Source organism: Rana temporaria, chromosome 11, assembly GCF_905171775.1.
Source record: "Rana temporaria chromosome 11, aRanTem1.1, whole genome shotgun sequence".
NCBI lineage: Eukaryota > Metazoa > Chordata > Amphibia > Anura > Ranidae > Rana > Rana temporaria.
This window is the reverse complement of record NC_053499.1, coordinates 989,404-1,009,403: the sequence shown is the minus strand read 5'-3', so window position 1 is coordinate 1,009,403 and position 20,000 is coordinate 989,404. Positions and strand designations below refer to the sequence as shown.

The 20,000-nt window shown below is 47.5% G+C and overlaps 1 protein-coding gene and 1 pseudogene across 2 annotated transcripts in view; both read right to left on the bottom strand.

The window, feature by feature from the left end:
- Window positions 1-3,232: 3,232 nt before the first annotated feature.
- LOC120918020 lies at window positions 3,233-3,361 on the bottom strand (annotated as a pseudogene).
- Window positions 3,362-15,604: 12,243 nt separating this feature from the next.
- Window positions 15,605-20,000, bottom strand: part of LOC120916939 (glutenin, high molecular weight subunit PW212-like) — a 5,434-nt gene continuing 1,038 nt past the window's right edge. Inside the window, exons 2-3 of one of the 2 annotated variants that reach the window (XM_040327865.1) lie at window positions 16,438-16,854; window positions 15,605-16,404 (exon numbers count right to left, since the gene is read on the bottom strand). In XM_040327865.1, the coding sequence (XP_040183799.1) occupies window positions 16,366-16,404; window positions 16,438-16,854 (456 nt within the window). In that variant the 3' untranslated portion in view covers window positions 15,605-16,365. Of the gene's footprint in view, window positions 16,855-20,000 lie in introns of both variants that reach the window. The other variant, XM_040327864.1, reaches the window with a different exon arrangement.

The following is a 20,000-nucleotide window of genomic DNA, read 5'->3' as shown; positions in this document are numbered from 1 at the left end:
TTACGATTATTAACTAAAAAAAAAAAGGATCCGAAACTCCGAATCCAAGTATGAGCGCCAAAAGAGCGATAAAAATGTATAATAATTATAGTGTGTGAGTGTAAATTTTTGTTTAGCGTACTTGGTATTAAAACATATTTACATATATATACAAAAATAAATAAAAAAGAATAAATACATAAATAAACAAAAACAAACAGGGGCAGATCCACGTACAACGGCGCATTTTTGCGTCGGGCGTAGCCTATCTAAGATACACTACGCCGCCGTAACTTATCTTTTTTTTTCGAAATCCCCAAACGAATTTGCGCCGTAAGTTACGGCGGCGTAGTGTATCTTTGGCGGCGTAAGGGCGCGGAATTCAAAACGATGTGATGGGGGCGTGTTTTATGTAAATACGTCGTGACCCGACGTAAACAACGTTTTTTTTTAACTGCACATGCGCCGTCCGTGGGGGTATCCCAGTGCGCATGCTCGAAATTAACCCGGAACAAGCCAATGCTTACGACGGTGACGTCATTCTACGCAAATCCCCATTCGCAAACGACTTACGCAAACGACGTAAAAATTTCAAATTTCTACGCGGGAAGGACGGCCATACTTAACATTGAGTACGCCTCATAACAGCAGCTTTAACTATACGCCGGAAAAAGCCGAACGCAAACGACGTAAAAAAAATGCGCCGGGCGGACGTACGTTCGTGGATCACCGTAACTAGCTAATTTGCATACTCGACGCGGATTTCGACGGAAACGCCACCTCGCGGCCGCCGAAAAATTGCAGCTTAGATCCGACGGCGTACTAAGACGTACGCCTGTCGGATCGAGCCGAGATGCCGTCGTATCTTGTTTTGTGGATACAAAACAACGATACGACGCGGGAATTTTAAAATTACGCCGGCGTATCAATAGATACGCCGGCGTAATTATTTTGTGGATCCGTGCCACAATCTTTTTACAAAGAAACATAATTGTATCACTACAAAATAATAATAAAAATGTGATTCTATCAGAATCTAGAGGGGATGGGAAAGCCACACACCCAGAGACTGACAGACAGCAGCTCCGGGGACCCCGATCTTCCTCCACACCCTTTTCCAGGACCCTCCGGCCGCCACCTCAAGACCCCGAATCTTCCCAACCTCACCCAGAATGTTGGGCACCAACCACCTCCACAGGAAGGACTTCTTCCCGAGTGGAAACCTTACACTGCGCATTCCACGTGAAGTAACGGAACTACTAAGCTAAGTAGAAAAAAGCGTCTCAAAATCAAAATCCCAGCGAGTTTGAAAGGCCCCGTATGACCACTCAGCCTAACTCGAGTGGGAAAGGAAAAGGGATACCCAGAGCCCCACCCACCCGCTTGCAGACTTTTACATTCAAGGGGGACTGAAGCAAGAAATGGTCCATTGTCTCCTCCACACGCCACACTCCACACGCCACACTCCACTCCTGGACAACCAGAGTTCTCCGCAGAGTGACGCCTCAGGTTGCCCTTCACATGGAATGAGCTCCAATCATTACCCACCTTCGGCTTGTTCCTCGCCTACTTTTCGGCTTGATCCCAACCTGCGGCCACTTGTTACCGACTTTTGGCCTGTTCCACATCTACACTTTTGCTTGATTACAACCTGCATCCATTCTTTACCGGCCTTTGGCTTGTTCCTCGACTATGCTTCTGCTTGATCCCAACCTGCATCCATTCTTTACCGACCTCTGGCCTGTTCCTCGACTATGCTTCTGCTTGATCCCGACCTGCAACCACTTGTTACCTACCTTTTGGCTTGTTCCTCGTCTATGCTTTTGCTTGATCCCAACCTACAACTACTTGTTACTGACCTTTGACTTGTTCCTTGACTATGCTTCTGCTTGATCCCAACCTGCAACCATTGATTGCCGACCTTTGGCTTGTGCCTTGACTATGCTTCTGCTTGATCCCAAACTGCAACCACTTGTTACCTACCCTTGGCTTGTTCCTCATCTATGCTCCTGCTTGAATCCCAACCTGCGGCTACTTGCTCATCATTTTTTTGCACCCGGTTCCCAATAATCCCCGCCCGTCTTTTTTCCCGGCGCGGAACCTTCGGAGATTTATTTATCGGCCGTAATTTCCCGTGCCGCCTTCGCCTGCCCCGGCGAGGAGAATGATATTTTTTCTGCCCGGCTGAACAATCGCGTCCGACAAATGTGTGAAATTGTTGTGTTTTAGTGAAATTGCTTTCCTAGAAGTGAAGATAACATGCAATCGATTGGCGGATCGGACATGGAGGGGGGAGGGACACCGCTGAGCGCTGTGGTCGTTGCGATCGCGTATGACGAGGCCCCGCTGCTTCCGGCGCTGCGAGGAGGATCGTAATATTAAGATTGGCGGTTATGGCAGGGGCCACGTTCGCTGGATATCTCTACACCAGAGGAAGAGCCGGCGGAGACCAGACTGGAGGTGGATCAATTGAGGGCGGCGGGAGAGACGATCGGTGGGACGATCTCTGGTTTTTGACGCAGCCGTTCAGCGTGAATACTGATTGCTCTGTCTCACGTGCAGACTAAGAGCGCCCTCTAATGGCTGCGTGAAATATGACACTGGCTGGCCTGCAGTGCTGATGGATAGTGAGGGTAGTGATCGCCATCTAGTGGCCGAAATGTGGAATTGTTTTTCTCATGGAGAGCCATACCAAACGTTGGCCACTAGATGGAGCCGACAATGCAGGTAAATATCTCTCTGGAAAAATACGGGACACTTCGTTCCATTCGCACGAATGCTTCTGACATTCGTACAACGAATGTTTCTAAAGGTGTTTATAAAAGATTGCAGAATAGAAACAGATTTGAATGTCGGCAACTTTACTCATTTGTAAATTCCTGACAATGTCACAATTTACAGTCACAGGAGAAACCGTCCTTACAGACCCCAGTCAGTGACTCTGCCTAGGCTGAGATGATGTCATCAGTCTGCTGCAGGCAGGAGCAAGCATTTCCTCAGTCTCCCCTCCCCCCAGTGATCAGACTGTACGTTGTATCTTTGCAGGAGGAAGCATTTCCTCAGTCTCCATCCCCCCCTGTGACTTTTCCTACCCGCTCCTCCCGGTAAAAAGAGGAGCAAGGGTTCTCTCCAGAACAACTGACTGGGGCAGATACCACCAAATCCAGGCCAGAGGCCAGGGACCCGGCCTCTTGGCTTCGACCTCATGCCTCTCTGTCCCGATCAGAAGGCTTTCACCTCCACGCCAACAGGCTTAGCGTCCGCCGACTGCCATCCCTTTCCCTCTGCCCAGGTACTAGGGACGGTCAGCTTAGCACCACCTATTGACAACTGATAAGAACAGATACTACACTTGATCTTAGCCAAAAGGCCGAGAAGCGATAATTGTTTTTTTTTTTTTGAAAAGCCTATGGCGTGTGAACACACCCCAAAACTCCACCCGGTGCAGAAAAAATGTGCACACACATAAAGAGTGTTCACAAAAACGTGCAGACGGGTGCAACGTCAAGTGGTCCTCCTGTGAAGAAGGGACCCAAACCCTGATCCTCCGGGGCGTTATTTATTAGATTTAATACTAATATTTCATCAATACGCCTCATAGTTTGGGAGGGCGCCGGGCTTTCACCACTTTTAATTGGCTCATAGGAGATGAATTCTGAAAACCGCGGGGAGAATTTTAGCGTCGCTCGCAGTAGACCCGCCCCCTTATTTCCAGGTAACTTTTATTCTGACACTTTATTTATATTTTTATTTTTTATTGTTGTTTCTGTTTGTCTGCGGATTCCACGTCATTCCGCTTTTTCCCCGCCGTTAGCGCCCGGGACGCCGCGTGTCTCGGGGGTTGAGGCTGCCGGTAATAAGCCCTCATTTGCATGTATGTAAATCTATGCAGATCATGTGCTTAGTTTTATTCCGGCACATCTGGACACCCTGAAGGGAGCGGGGGAGGGGGGGGCGGATAATTCCGGAATCTACATAAATTATGAGGCTCGTGGTTCAGCATAATGTGTAAAGAGAGAGAGAGAGCGAGAGAGAGAGAGAGACAAAGAGAGAGAGAGAGAGAGAGAGAGAGAGGGAAAGAGGGAGAGAGAGAGAGAGAGAGAGAGAGAAAGAGGGAGAGAGAGAGAGAGAGAGAGAGAGAGAGAGAAAGAGGGAGGGAGAGAGAGAGAGAGAGAGAGAGAGAGAGAGAGAGAGAGAGAGAGAGAAAGAGGGAGAGAGAGAGAGAGAGAGAGAGAGAGAGAGAGAGAGAGAGAAGGAGAGGGAGAGAGAGAGAGAGAGAGAGAGAGAAGAGAGAGAGAGAGGGGGGAGAGAGAGAGGGGGAAAGAAGTGCAAATAGAGAGAAAGAGGGGGAGAGAGAGAGGATGTGAGATAAAGGGGTGAGAGGGAGGGGGAAAGAGGTGGGGGGAGAGAGTGAGGGGGGAGAGATAGAGGGGGGAGAGGTGCGAATGGAGAGAAAGAGGGGGTGAGAAAGGGATGAGAGAAAGGGGGTGAAAAGGAGGGGGGAAAGAGGTGGGAAGAGAGAGAAAAAGGGGGAGAGAGAGAGGGGGGGTGAGAGCGTAGGGGAGAAAAAATGGGGGAGAGAGAGGGGGGGAGAGAGAGAGGGGCAAAGAGGCACAAAGAGGGGGGAGAGAGAGGAAAAGGGGGAGAGAGAGAGGGGGAGTGAAATGCCTGTGGCGTGCAAAACACAACCAAAAAACTTCACCCGGTGCAGGAAAAATGCGCACACACATAAAGAGTGAAACACAAAAAAACTGTGACGGGTGCCATCGTCAAATGGTCCTCCGAAAAGGGCCCAGCTCTGATCCCCCGGGGCGTTAGGCTCCTGGCAGGGAAAAGAGTAACTGTGGCCCATACAGCCGAAGCCACAAGGACCCAACATCCTCGGAGGGACTGCCGAAACAGAATCCTCCTCGGTGAGGCTCCCCCGAAGGGAGACCCCATGAGAGCCGGCGAGCTAAGCCAGAAGACCATGTCCACCCACTCCCCCAAGACGTTCCGAGGCAGGCCCGAGGACCAGCACCCTACTCATCACACTAAAGGTGCAAGCACCAAACAAAAAAAGTGACAAAACAAGACAAACAGGGGGTAAAAAAGTTTTTTTTTTATCTATTTTTATTATTATTTTTTTATCTATTTATTTTATCTATTTTTTTATTTATTTTTTATTCTAACTCTTCATTGGAGGCAGACATGACCGGGTCTGAGTGTACCCTCCTGGGTGTTTCGTGTTTTAAGTTAATGAATGTACTTGTATTTTATATGTTGTATGATGAAATTTGGTAGAATAAAAGGAAAAAAAAATTTGATTAAAAAAATAAATAAAGAATAAATTATAGAAAAAAATAAAAATAAATCGGTAACAATTTTAGTGGCCATGTAGTATATTAGTAACACGCTGTAGCAATTTTGACCCTTTGAGGTCAGACGTCGCGGGGGGAGTTGCATCGCTCTCTCGTAAAAATTTCGAAGGCCTAAAAAAAAAATAATGTCAGCGTCGGGGGGGTTTTTAGGAACACCAAAAGGGCACTAATAAGTTTTTCTTTTAGACGTTTTTTTCTTAAAAAAGGTTGGAAGGGTGAAAGGGAAATGGAATTGTAAGGGGTTTTTTTTTTATCTATTTTTTTTTTATCTATTTATTTATTTATTTTAACTATTTTTTTTTCTTTATTTTTTTTTTTTTTTTTTTTATTCTAACTCTTCATTGGAGGCAGACATGACCGGGTCCGAGTGTACCCTCCTGGGTGTTTCGTGCTTTAAGTTAATGACTGTACTTGTATTTTATATGTTGTATGATGAAATTTGGTAGAATAAAAAGGAAAAAAAAAATTTGATTAAAAAAATAAATAAAGAATAAATTATAGAAAAAAATAAAAATAAATCGGTAACAATTTTAGTGACCATGTAGTATATTAGTAACACGCTGTAGCGATTTTGACCCTTTGAGGTCAGACGTCGCGGGGAGTTGCGTCGCTCTTCTCGTAAAAATTTCGAAGGCCTAAAAAAAAAAAAAATTTATGTCAGCGTCGGGAAGCTCCGCAGACCAATTTTTGTGAAATTACCAGAAATAAACTTAATAACAAAAGAAGAGCGCGGTATTAATTTAAGATAAAAGCGTCTAAGTCCGTTATCTGGATGCCGCTAATCCTTTATTGTGCAATAAAAAAAAAGAAAGAGATTTCCGACTCGCGGTATCTTCGCCGCGGCGGTTCCCCCCTCGCCTTCTCATTAATTTAAAGTCAATAATAATGGTTTTCCACTATTGATTATACATAAGTCTTTTGTCTCTCCGTAATGAACTTTCGGCGGCGGCGTTCCCCAAACTATTATTTCAACCTCGTAAAACGGCAGATTTGACGAATTGGCGCGGGCGGCTGATAGAGGCGGGAGGGTTATCCTTAATAGCTTTTTGTTTACCTGAGCTCTTGTCATTTACGGGCTTTTTGTTCACCGCGTTAAAAAACCGCCGCAGATTCGTCCCCGAGGAAAATCTCCCAACGGAATTGTAATCTCCTGCGAATGGAGTTTGTAATTCTTCACCTGATTTTTTTTATTGTATTTTAATGTTTTTCAAAATTGGAGAAAAAAGAATTTGAAAACTTTTTCCCCAGTTTTGAAGGAGTTTGTAAATGTTGGGTGGAAATTATTGTTTTGATTTCCCGCAGTAGTTTGTGTCTCTGCCCCTCCCACAATGGGGAGGTTTCCTGCAGTAGTTTGTGTCTGTGCCCCTCCCACAATGAGGAGATTTCCTGCAGTAGTTTGTGTCTCTGCCCCTCCCACAACAGTGACATTTCCTTCAGTAGTTTGTGTCTCTGCCCCTCCCACAATAAGGAGATTTTCTGCAGTAGTTTGTGTCTCTGCCCCTCCCACAATGGTGAGATTTCCCAGCAGTAGTTTGTGTCTCTGCCCCTCCCACAATGGGGAGATTTCCTGCAGTAGTTTGTGTCTCTGCCCCTCCCACAATGGGGAGATTTCCCGCAGTAGTTTGTGTCTCTGCCCCTCCCACAATGGGGAGATTTCCAGCAGTAGTTTGTGTCTCTGCCCCTCCCACAATGGGGAGATTTCCTGCAGTAGTTTGTGTCTCTGCCCCTCCCACAATGGTGAGATTTCCTGCAGTAGTTTGTGTCTCTGCCCCTCCCACAATGGTGAGATTTCCTGCAGTAGTTTGTGTCTCTGCCCCTCCCACAATGGGGAGATTTCCAGCAGTAGTTTGTGTCTCTGCCCCTCCCACAATGGGGAGATTTCCTGCAGTAGTTTGTGTCTCTGCCCCTCCCACAATGGTGAGGTTTCCTGCAGTAGTTTGTGTCTCTGCCCCTCCCACAATGGGGAGATTTCCTGCAGTAGTTTGTGTCTCTGCCCCTCCCACAATGGGGAGATTTCCTGCAGTAGTTTGTGTCTCTGCCCCTCCCACAATGGGGAGATTTCCTGCAGTAGTTTGTGTCTCTGCCCCTCCCACAATGGGGAGATTTCCAGCAGTAGTTTGTGTCTCTGCCCCTCCCACAATAGTGAGATTTCCTGCAGTAGTTTGTGTCTCTGCCCCTCCCACAACAGTGACATTTCCTTCAGTCGTTTGTGTCTCTGCCCCTCCCACAATAAGGTGATTTCCTGCAGTAGTTTGTGTCTCTGCCCCTCCCACATTGGGGAGATTTCCTGCAGTAGTTTGTGTCTCTGCCCCTCCCACAATAAGGAGATTTTCTGCAGTAGTTTGTGTCTCTGCCCCTCCCACAATGGTGAGATTTCCCAGCAGTAGTTTGTGTCTCTGCCCCTCCCACAATGGTGAGATTTCCAACAGTAGTTTGTGTCTCTGCCCCTCCCACAATGGGGAGATTTCCCGCAGTAGTTTGTGTCTCTGCCCCTCCCACAATGGGGAGATTTCCAGCAGTAGTTTGTGTCTCTGCCCCTCCCACAATGGGGAGATTTCCTGCAGTAGTTTGTGTCTCTGCCCCTCCCACAATGGTGAGATTTCCTGCAGTAGTTTGTGTCTCTGCCCCTCCCACAATGGTGAGATTTCCTGCAGTAGTTTGTGTCTCTGCCCCTCCCACAATGGGGAGATTTCCAGCAGTAGTTTGTGTCTCTGCCCCTCCCACAATGGGGAGATTTCCTGCAGTAGTTTGTGTCTCTGCCCCTCCCACAATGGTGAGGTTTCCTGCAGTAGTTTGTGTCTCTGCCCCTCCCACAATGGGGAGATTTCCTGCAGTAGTTTGTGTCTCTGCCCCTCCCACAATGGGGAGATTTCCAGCAGTAGTTTGTGTCTCTGCCCCTCCCACAATGGTGAGATTTCCTGCAGTAGTTTGTGTCTCTGCCCCTCCCACAACAGCGAGATTTCCAGCAGTAGTTTGTGTCTCTGCCCCTCCCACAATAGTGAGATTTCCTGCAGTAGTTTGTGTCTCTGCCCCTCCCACAATGATGAGATTTCCTGCAGTAGTTTGTGTCTCTGCCCCTCCCACAATGGGGAGATTTCCTGCAGTAGTTTGTGTCTCTGCCCCTCCCACAATGGGGAGATTTCCTGCAGTAGTTTGTGTCTCTGCCCCTCCCACAATGGTGGGATTTTCCTGCAGTAGTTTGTGTCTCTGCTCCTCCCACAATGAGGAGATTCCCTGCAGTAGTTTGTGTCTCTGCCCCTCCCACAATGGGGAGATTTCCTGCAGTAGTTTGTGTCTCTGCTCCTCCCACAATGGGGAGATTTCCCTGCAGTAGTTTGTGTCTCTGCCCCTCCCACAATGGGGAGATTTCCTGCAGTAGTTTGTGTCTCTGCCCCTCCCACAATGGGGAGATTTCCTGCAGTAGTTTGTGTCTCTGCCCCTCCCACAATGGTGGGATTTTCCTGCAGTAGGTGAGGAAATCACATTTTGGGTGGTGCTGCCCTTTAAATCCTGTCCGGATCCTCAGCTGTGTAAAGGGGGGAAGTCTCGGGCAGTGGGGGGTTAATGGAGTTGATCCTCGCAGTGGGTCTCTGTGATTTCTATGAACACGAAATCTTCCACGGCGATGACTTGCGGACGCAGCGAACGTTTTTTTCCTCGCCGCAGACGGGGAGCGTTAGATAACAAGGCGTCCCAAATACCCCACAGCGGTGCAGCCGGTTACACGTAAAGTCTTTTTCTGCTCTCTCCCGGCTCTTGTCAGCGGCAGCAATTACCCGTCTAGAGGGGCCCCCGGGGGCCGCATCCAGCGTCGCCCCATTAACCGCTGTCGTCTCAAATTACGACAAGGTTTATTCCCCCCGCAGGTAGCCTGCGTGCGCCGCGTTCCCTGGGAAATGCTGCGACATTGTTCTTTCGTTTACCGTTCAATACCGGGACGGCTCCGCGGCGACAATCCAGGCGATGAGAAAAAGAAAATTCTGAAGGGGTTATAATGGGCGAGTTCAGGAGGTCGAAGCTCCGACCGACGCGTTTCTTCCGGGTCAATGAGGCCGCAAGCAGCGCAGTAAGTGAAGTTATCGATGCGCAAAAAGTGCGTATGACATGGCGGTGCAGGACACGCGGACGCTGAGGTACCCCTGTGCCACAACGTTGGCGCACTCCATAGTGGGGGTCCTACAAAGACCACCAAGAGGGGCTGAAGGGCCAACACCGCCAAATATGAGGAGGTCCCCATCCCAAATATTTTTGGGTGGTTTTTAGGGGTGCAACGGACCAATAATGGCTCCTCGGGGTGAAGGGTATGGAACCTCCATTCGCCAATCCCATCCTTGTGCCAAAAACATCCCCTTATTAGCCTCAAAGAAATATATATATATATATAGATGAAAATTAAAATAAAATAAACTAATCTAATTTCTTATTTTTAGAGAGTGTTTTCATTCATATATAAATATATATATAAAATTTAAATTTTTTAATAAATATATTATATATAATATATAAATTAAATTAAATTGATATTTAAATTAAAATAAATGGACTAATCTAAATATACAAAAAAATTATATATATATATATATATATATATATATATATATATATATATATATATATATATATAATATAAATATAATAAAAATATATCTAAGTTTTTTGTATATTTAGATCAGTCCATTTATTTTAATTTATTTCATATATATATTATATATAATATATTTATATATAAATGAAAATTTATATATAAATTTTGTTTTTTGTTAGTTTTTTTTGAGTGTATAAAATATATAAAAATCAATAAACTAAACAAGTGAATGTACACTTAAAAAAACACCCTAAAAAAATCAATTAGAACACAAATATAGATTTTATATATATATATATATACATATATATATATATATATAGTATATATATTTTATCTATATATCTATATTTTATTTTATTTAGAGAGCCTGGGTTTTTTGTATATTTAGATTAGTTTATATATATATATATATAAACTGATCTAAATATACAAAAAACCCAGGCCCTCTAAATAAAAAAATAAAAAAATCTAAAAATAAACAAACTAAACAAATCATTAAACACTTAGGCCCCATGCACACGAGAAGCAAATGCAAACTCATCTAAACACAAGTTTTCAAACGCAAAAACCGGCGTTTAAAACGCCCGTTTTTGCCGCGAATTTCGCGGCGTTTTACCGCGATTTACCGCGTTTTACCGCGTTTGCGTTTATAAGCATTTGGTTAAGAAACATCATAAGACCCTCCCTAAGCTCAAAAAACAATATTATTTAACCATTTCAGCTATTTTGTGAGACCAGAGCAGCTGAGAGAGCAGCAGTGTACGTGTATTTAGCGTGTCACTTGCCACGTCACCTGGCCACGTCACCTGGCCACATCACCTGCCACGTCACCTGGCCACGTCACCTGCCACAAGTTGTGGATTGTCCACTGGCCACGTCACCTGCCACATCAACTGGCCACGTCACCTGCCAAGTTGTGAATTGTCCACTTGCCACATCACCTGGCTACGCCACCTGCCACAAGTTGTGGATTGTCCACTGGCCACGTCACCTGGCTATGTCACCTGCCACGTCACCTGGCCACAAGTTGTGGATTGTCCACTGGCCACGCCACCTGCCACGTCACCTGGCCACGTCACCTGCCACAAGTTGTGGATTGTCCACTTGCCATGTCACCTGGCCACGTCACCTGGCCACATCACCTGCCACGTCACCTGGCCACGTCACCTGCCACATCAACTGGCTACGTCACCTGCCAAGTTGTGAATTGTCCACTTGCCACGTCACCTGGCCACGCCACCTGCCACAAGCTGTGGATTGTCCACTGGCCATGTCACCTGGCTATGTCACCTGCCACGTCACCTGGCCACGTCACCTGCCACAAGTTGTGGATTGTCCACTGGCCACGCCACCTGCCACGTCAACTGGCCACGTCACCTGCCACAAGTTGTGGATTGTCCACTGGCCACGTCACCAAGCCACGTCACCTGGCCACGTCACCTGGCCACGTCACTTGCCACAAGTTGTGGATTGTCCACTGGCCACGCCACCTGCCATGTCACCTGGCAACGTCACCTGCCACAAGTTGTGGATTGTCCACTTGCCATGTCACCTGGCCACATCACCTGCCACGTTACCTGGCCACGTCACCTGCCACAAGTTGTGGATTGTCCACTGGCCACGTCACCTGCCACATCAACTGGCTACGTCACCTGCCAAGTTGTGAATTGTCCACTTGCCACGCCACCTGCCACAAGTTGTGGATTGTCCACTGGCCACGCCACCTGCCACGTCACCTGCCATGTCACCTGGCCACGTCACCTGCCACAAGTTGTGGATTGTCCACTTGCCATGTCACCTGGCCACGTCACCTGGCCACATCACCTGCCACGTCACCTGGCCACGTCACCTGCCACATCAACTGGCTACGTCACCTGCCAAGTTGTGAATTGTCCTCTTGCCACGTCACCTGGCCACGCCACCTGCCACAAGCTGTGGATTGTCCACTGGCCATGTCACCTGGCTATGTCACCTGCCACGTCACCTGGCCACGTCACCTGGCCACGTCACCTGCCACAAGTTGTGGATTTCCACTGGCCACGCCACCTGCGACGTCAACTGGCCACGTCACCTGCCACAAGTTGTGGATTGTCCACTGGCCACGTCACCAAGCCACGTCACCTGGCCACGTCACCTGGCCACGTCACCTGCCACAAGTTGTGGATTGTCCACTGGCCACGCCACCTGCCACGTCACCTGCCATGTCACCTGGCCACGTCACCTGCCACAAGTTGTGGATTGTCCACTTGCCATGTCACCTGCCACATCAACTGGCTATGTCACCTGCCAAGTTGTGAATTGTCCACTTGCCACGTCACCTGGCCACGCCACCTGCCACAAGCTGTGGATTGTCCACTGGCCATGTCACCTGGCTATGTCACCTGCCACGTCACATGGCCACGTCACCTGGCCACGTCACCTGCCACAAGTTGTGAATTGTCCACTTGCCACGTCACCTGGCCACGCCACCTGCCACAAGCTGTGGATTGTCCACTGGCCATGTCACCTGGCTGTCACCTGCCACGTCACATGGCCACGTCACCTGCCACAAGTTGTGGATTGTCCACTGGCCACGTCAACTGGCCACGTCACCTGCCACAAGTTGTGGATTGTCCACTGGCCACGTCACCTGCCACGTCAACTGGCCACGTCACCTGCCACAAGTTGTGGATTGTCCACTGGCCACGTCACCTGGCCACGTCACCTGCCACAAGTTGTGGATTGTCCACTGGCCACGCCACCTGCCACGTCACCTGCCATGTCACCTGGCCACGTCACCTGCCACAAGTTGTGGATTGTCCACTTGCCATGTCACCTGGCCACATCACCTGGCCACATCACCTGGCCACGTCACCTGCCACAAGTTGTGGATTGTCCACTGGCCACGTCACCTGCCACATCAACTGGCTACGTCACCTGCCAAGTTGTGAATTGTCCACTTGCCACGTCACCTGGCCACGCCACCTGCCACAAGCTGTGGATTGTCCACTGGCCATGTCACCTGGCTATGTCACCTGCCACGTCACATGGCCATGTCACCTGGCCACGTCACCTGCCACAAGTTGTGGATTGTCCACTGGCCACGCCACCTGCCACGTCAACTGGCCACGTCACCTGCCACAAGTTGTGGATTGTCCACTGGCCACGTCACCTGCCACGTCAACTGGCCACGTCACCTGCCACAAGTTGTGGATTGTCCACTGGCCACGTCACCAAGCCACGTCACCTGCCATGTCACCTGGCCACGTCACCTGCCACAAGTTGTGGATTGTCCACTTGCCATGTCACCTGGCTACGTCACCTGCCACGTCACCTGGCCACATCACCTGCCACGTCACCTGGCCACGTCACCTACCACAAGTTGTGGATTGTACACTTGCCACGTCACCTGGCCATGTTACCTGCCACAAGTTGTGGATTGTCCACTGGCCACGTGACCTGGCCACGTCACCTGCCACATCACCTGGCCACGTCACCTACAACAAGTTGTGGGTTGTCCACTTGCCACGTCACCTGGCCATGTCACCTGCCACAAGTTGTGGGTTGTCCACTTGCCACGTCACCTGGCCACGTCACCTGCCACAAGTTGTGGATTGTCCACAATGCAATGAAAGCAATTACATTTTTTATGTTTTTTATGGTTTTTCATCATTTGCCATCATTTTTGAGATTTCTAATGTAAAAAAATAGGTCACCTTTAAAAACGCCTATAAACGAAATCGCGGCAAAACGCCGGTACCGCGATTTGCCGCGATTTGCCGCGATTTGCGTCTAAAACGCAAAAGCTGAATGCTTCTGAACCCAAAATTTTGGGTTTGGAAAAACGGCCCTAAACCCAACTGCTTTGAAACGCCAAAAAACGTGATTGTGTGCATGGACACATAGGATAACATTAAATGTGTTCAGGGGCAGTTGAAAAAAATGCCCAAATGCCTCTGAACACAAGTTTAGCAGCGTCTCGTGTGCATGGGGCCTTAAACAAACTCACACCCTCAAAAACAAGACAAAAAAACGTTTTTTTTTTTTTTAAATTAGAACACAAATAAAGATTAAATACTATATATATATATATATATATATATATATATATATATATATATATATATATATATATATATATATATATATATATATATATATATATATAGCCTGTCAGTGCTCAGCGTCATATCCAGAGGTTAATAACATTCGACCTGGGGAGAAAACAGCCCAATAACATTCGATTTTTCCTTATTTGCACAGAACAAATGTAACATTCCATTCAGCTAACAGCTATGATTTTTTTTTTTTTTTATAGTGTATTGCTGCCTCTTTTCTTTATTGTCCATTTAACAGGCTGGGGGTGGGGCTGTGACATCACAGTGTGCCCTAATTATATGCAGGAAAAGTGGGGCTGTCATCCCGATCCTTGGATTCACACTGGGATAACAACGATCACATGTACTGCCCTGGAACGTGACGCCTGTCCCCGATCACCGAGGGATGAGGATGACAGCGTCAGGTTTATTTCCTTTCGGCGGGCGCCGTTCGCTTGCGATGATTTCCCTCCAGTAATTAGCGTTGTTGTGACGCAGTGATGGCCGCCGTCACAGAAATCACATCTTATTTAGAAGACGGCTCCAGGTAAGGCGATAAAGCCGCAGCTGCTCCCCCCTCCCCTCCCCCAATCACGCGGCATTAATATTGTATTAGACAATAGAGATCACTTCTTCATCCTTAATTGGTACTTCCATTTTTTTTTCCTCTGGTGAAATTACTGATTGATTTGAAGTTTAAATGAACTCATTTATTATAATTGCGGAAGTCCTGAATACAAAGCAGTTTAAAATAAGGAACGTCGCGGCGAGATTGATGGTCGTGCCGCGCATAAAATGCCATACGTCTTTCCCCCGACTTCACCGACGGCTCTTATAAATTGCGGGAGGAATTACAAATATATATAAAAAAAAAAAAAGGAAGTAAAATCATCTGAATTTAGATGACGGGACGGGGGAGGGGGCGGGAGACGCGGATAAATAGAACGCCGGCTGCAATCCCAAAAATCTCCCGCTGGGAAGACGCTCAGATTTGACACCACGATAAAAAGGCCGTCATCTGTGAACGACCAAAATAAGAATTTTTACAAATTTCCCCACAAGGGGATTTATCCCTTACTTCCTGTCTGGACAGGAAGCGATAGAAAATTTTCCCACAAAGGGGACGAACAAAATAAAAATTGTTACAAATTTCCCTTAAAGGGGGGATTTATCCCTCACTTCCTGTCTGAAAAGGAAGTGATAGAAAATTTCCCACAATGAGGGGGGTTTACAAAGGGAGGGATTTACCCCTCACTTCCTGTCTGTGCAGGAAGTGATAGAAAATTTCCCCACAAAGGGGATGAACAAGATAATTGTTACAAATTTCCCACAAAGGGGGAGGGGATTTACCACTCACTTCATGTCTGCAACCAAGAAGAAATCATGTGCTGTAACCTCTAGCAACTAATCAGTGAGTCGTAATGTGTGCTGTAACCTCTAGCAACCAGTCAGTATGTAGTAATGATATGCTGTAACCTCTAGCAACCCATCACAGTCACTGCCTGATCTGATAATTTTGACCCAGGGTCCAATCAACATTAAAGACGGCCCTGGCTGTGTGCCCTCCCCCTCCCCCCGCACCCCACCAACAATCCATCTACTCACAGGTTGAAAATCTTTAATGGGAATGGTAACATTGTAACAGGCAACTGATTGTAACAAGCAGCAGGTCGAAGGTCAAGCGTTTGCTACAAATGGTTAGTAATCAGAACAACGTTTCAGCAGCAGAAATTAAAAAACATTGTGCGGCACAACTCATGACAACAATGTGACGTCATCAGGACACTAAACCCCCCCAAAAAACGAATTTCCACCAAGCCAATCAAAGATCGGTCTGCAAAGGGGGTCCCACGATGGGAAGAATGTTCCAGGGAAGGCCAGAGGGAGGATTTCATTGGTGCAGGTTGAACTTTGAACCCGACTTTTTTCGGGGCTGCATTTACTAAACACGATTTTCCTTTTACACTAACTGAAAAATAAAACAATTGGATACAATAAGATTGGAGTGGACTAGTGAATATAGAATTCAGGAGCCATTCAGGCACTTCCCCTAATTTTACATTTCACTAGAAACCCCTCCGATAAGTCAGGCACCCCCGTGATTTCCTAGGCACGCCGCTATCGCCTCCTTCGTTAAAAGTTTCGGATTGTTTGGTCCTGAATTTTCTCCACAAGGTGTGGTCCATTTTTTTTCCTGAGACCTATAATAAAGTCCTCCACGTTTTCTCTTCAGTTCAGGTGTCGGCTGTCGGACTCGATAACACTTTGCGGAGGAGAATGGACGCCATCTCCCGAGTACACGGTTTCTTGGGCTCTGTCCCCCATGTTTTTGGCAAAACAGAAAAATGTTTTCGGACGTTCCCTAAACTGTTTTCTTGACCCGTGGTGTGGCCGGTTGTCCCTGGGAGGGTTTCTGGCTAGTGGCCGGTTGTCCCTGGGAGGGTTTCTGGCCCTGGCCGGTGGCCGGTTGTCCTTGGGAGGGTTTCTGGCTGGTGGCCGATTGTCCTTGGGAGGGTTTCTGGCTGGTGGCCGGTTGTCCTTGGGAGGGTTTCTGGCTGGTGGCCGGTTGTCCTTGGGAGGGTTTCTGGCTGGTGGCCGGTTGTCCTTGGGAGGGTTTCTGGCTCTGGCTGGTGACCGGTTGTCCTTGGGAGGGTTTCTGGCCCTGGCTGGTGGCCGGTTGTCCTTGGGAGGGTTTCTGGCTGGTGGCCGATTGTCCTTGGGAGGGTCTCTGGCTGGTGGCCTGGTAGGGTTTCTCGCTCCGGCCGGGAGAAGGGACCGGTCTGTTCGGCACGGAATTCTCTTGACTGTCCTTGCGAGGCTTGTGCGGTGAAGATGTTTTTCTTTCGGCAGGCTGCGGGTTAGGACACAGAACACCGTTAGATTGGAAACTGCAGGAACAACTTGAAAATAGAATTTGCGTCCTCACCTTGAAATACTTTTCTTGGGAGTCCATTGAGGGACTCGGAAAGTGATATACAGTGTGTTGGGATATATTGCTGCCGAAAGGAGGCTTGGAACCAGGCAAATAAAAAATCCTGTAGGCTAGCCCCTCCTATTCCCAGCATGATCATAAATATAGAGGGGGTGGGACCTGTGTCCCCCCCCAATGGACTCCAAGAAACAGGATTTTACAGTGAGTAAAAAAAAAATCGAATTTTCCTTCTCCACTGAGGGACACAAGAAGTCATATACAGTTTCTCGGGTTATACTGCCGTCTACAGGGGCACTCAACGTTGGCAATAAAAAAATCTGTAGTCCAGCCTCTCCTATTCCCAGCATGCTTCAGTTTGTAGCAAGCAATGCCAAGAGAGAGAGAAGGGCGTGATCTATGTCCCTCAATGGACGCCAAGAAAAGGATTACTTCAGGTCTTCTTCTGAAAGACCGGTACGACTCTGGATGCCAAGCGCCTTGAGGCGATTAAGTTCGCATTTGTTGCGCTATACAAGTTACTCACTCACTTAGGTCTGTTGAGGGACACAGGGGGCCAGATTCAGATACAATGGCGTATCTTTAGTCGGGCGTAGCGTATCCTATTTACGCTACGCCTCCGCAACTTAGACAGGCAAGTGCAGTATTCACAAAGCACTTGCTCCGTAAGTTGCGGCGGCGTAGCGTAAATGGGCCGGCGTAAGCCAGCGTAATTCAAAGTAGACTGGTAGGGGGCGTGTTGTATGGAAATGAATTGTGACCCCACGTAAATGACGCGCCTAACGAACGGCGCAATGCGCGCGCATGCTCAGTATCATGTTGAATTTTCTCCGTAAATTACGGCGGCTCAATGCTTAGTCGAGGTGAACGTAACCTACGCCCATCCCCATTCACGAGCGACTTACGCAAACGACGTAAAATACGACGTTGTTCCGACGTTTCCGACGTCCATACCTTAACATGACTTACCCCTGCTTTATGAGGGGTAAAGTTACGCCGGTCGTACGCCTTACGTAAACAGCGTATTTTAGTACGTTCGTGAATCGGCGTATCTAGCTCATTTGCATATTCGACACGGAAATATACGGAAGCGCCCCTAGCGGCCAGCGTAAATATGCACCCCAAGATACGACGGCGTAGGAGACTTACGCCGCTCGTATCTTGGCAACAGTGAGGCGTATCTGATTCTTTGAATCAGGCGCAGAGATACGACGCCTCACATTCGGACTTACGACGGCGTATCTGGAGATACGCCGTCGGAAATCCTTTGTGAATCCGGGCCAGGAAGTCTAAAACCTTCAAAACATCCAAAATTGGCCCAAACGAGGGATGGGAAAAAGCAAACGACCACTAACGGGCCCAATGATGACTAAAAATTGAAGCTTCCATACAATTCAAGGACTAATGCCCAAAGCTGGAATCGGATGAGGTCACGGGGTAGGAAGAACACCAGACCAGGTGGTGACCAGCACAGGAGAAGACCATGAATACTCATACTAGTGAGAGAGACACGGCATGGAGGGAACCCCAATACATGGACCAGAACATGGAAACTGCTCTACCTGATCCATGGAAAGGAGGAGAAGGCAGCATTTCCCAGCAGAGCTGAAGAGGTCCGTCTTCCTAGGACACTAGCAAACAACTAAACAACTGAGGCATGCTGGGAGTAGGAGGAGTTATCCTAGGCTTGTGTCAAAGCTTATTGTAGAAGGCAGTATAACCCACCAGTCTATGACTTCTGTGTCCCTCGATGAACGAGAAATGGATAAAATATGTATATGAAGTGTGGCGAGATGCTCTAAAAAACGTAATTTTTACGTTTAACGTTTTCTTTTTAGACATTTAATGGCTGGGAGTGGCAGACACCCCGACGTGGACATTCAGCCGGCTGCCTTAAGATCCATCGGGAGACGCCACCCCTGAAGAGGGGGGGGGGGTTGTTTCCCCCGAAATGTGTTGTCTGTATCTGATGCTCTTACCCATTAAATGTTTAAGAAAGTTCTTCAAGGCTCCTCTGTACACATCCAGGAACTTATCATCTGGTGAAAGCTTCTTGGGGATGTCCCAAGTGGGTATAAATTGTGGTATTTCCCATGTGGGTATAAATAGTGGGATGTCCCATGTGGGTATAAATAGTGGGATGTCCCAGGTGGGTATAAATATTGGGATGTCCCATGTGGGTATAAATAGTGGGATGTCCCATGTGGGTATAAATAGTAGGATGTCCCATGTGGGTATAAATAGTAGGATGCCCCATGTGGGTATAAATAGTAGGATGCCCCATGTGGGTATAAATAGTAGGATGTCCCATGTGGGTATAAATGGTAGGATGTCCCATGTGGGTATAAATAGTAGGATGTCTCATGTGGGTATAAATAGTAGGATGCCCCATGTGGGTATAAATAGTAAGATGTCCCATGTGGGTATAAATAGTAGGATGCCCCATGTGGGTATAAATAGTCGGATGTCCCATGTGGGTATAAATAGTCGGATGTTCCATGTGGGTATAAATAGTAGGATGCCCCATGTGGGTATAAAAAGTAGGATGCCCCATGTGGGTATAAATAGTAGGATGTCCCATGTGGGTATAAATAGTGGGATGCCCCATGTGGGTATAAATAGTAGGATGTCCCATGTGGGTATAAATAGTAGGATGTCCCATGTGGGTATAAATAGTAGGATGTCCCATGTGGGTATAAATAGTAGGATGTCCCATGTGGGTATAAATAGTGGGATGCCCCATGTGGGTATAAATAGTAGGATGTCCCATGTGGGTATAAATAGTAGGATGTCCCATGTGGGTATAAATAGTAGGATGTCCCATGTGGGTATAAATAGTGGGATGTCCCAGGTGGGTATAAATAGTGGGATGTCCCAGGTGGGTATAAATAGTGGGATGTCCCATGTGGGTATAAATAGTGGGATGTCCCAGGTGGGTATAAATAGTGGGATGCCCCATGTGGGTATAAATAGTAGGATGTCCCATGTGGGTATAAATAGTAGGATGTCCCATGTGGGTATAAATAGTAGGATGTTCCATGTGGGTATAAATAGTGGGATGTCCCAGG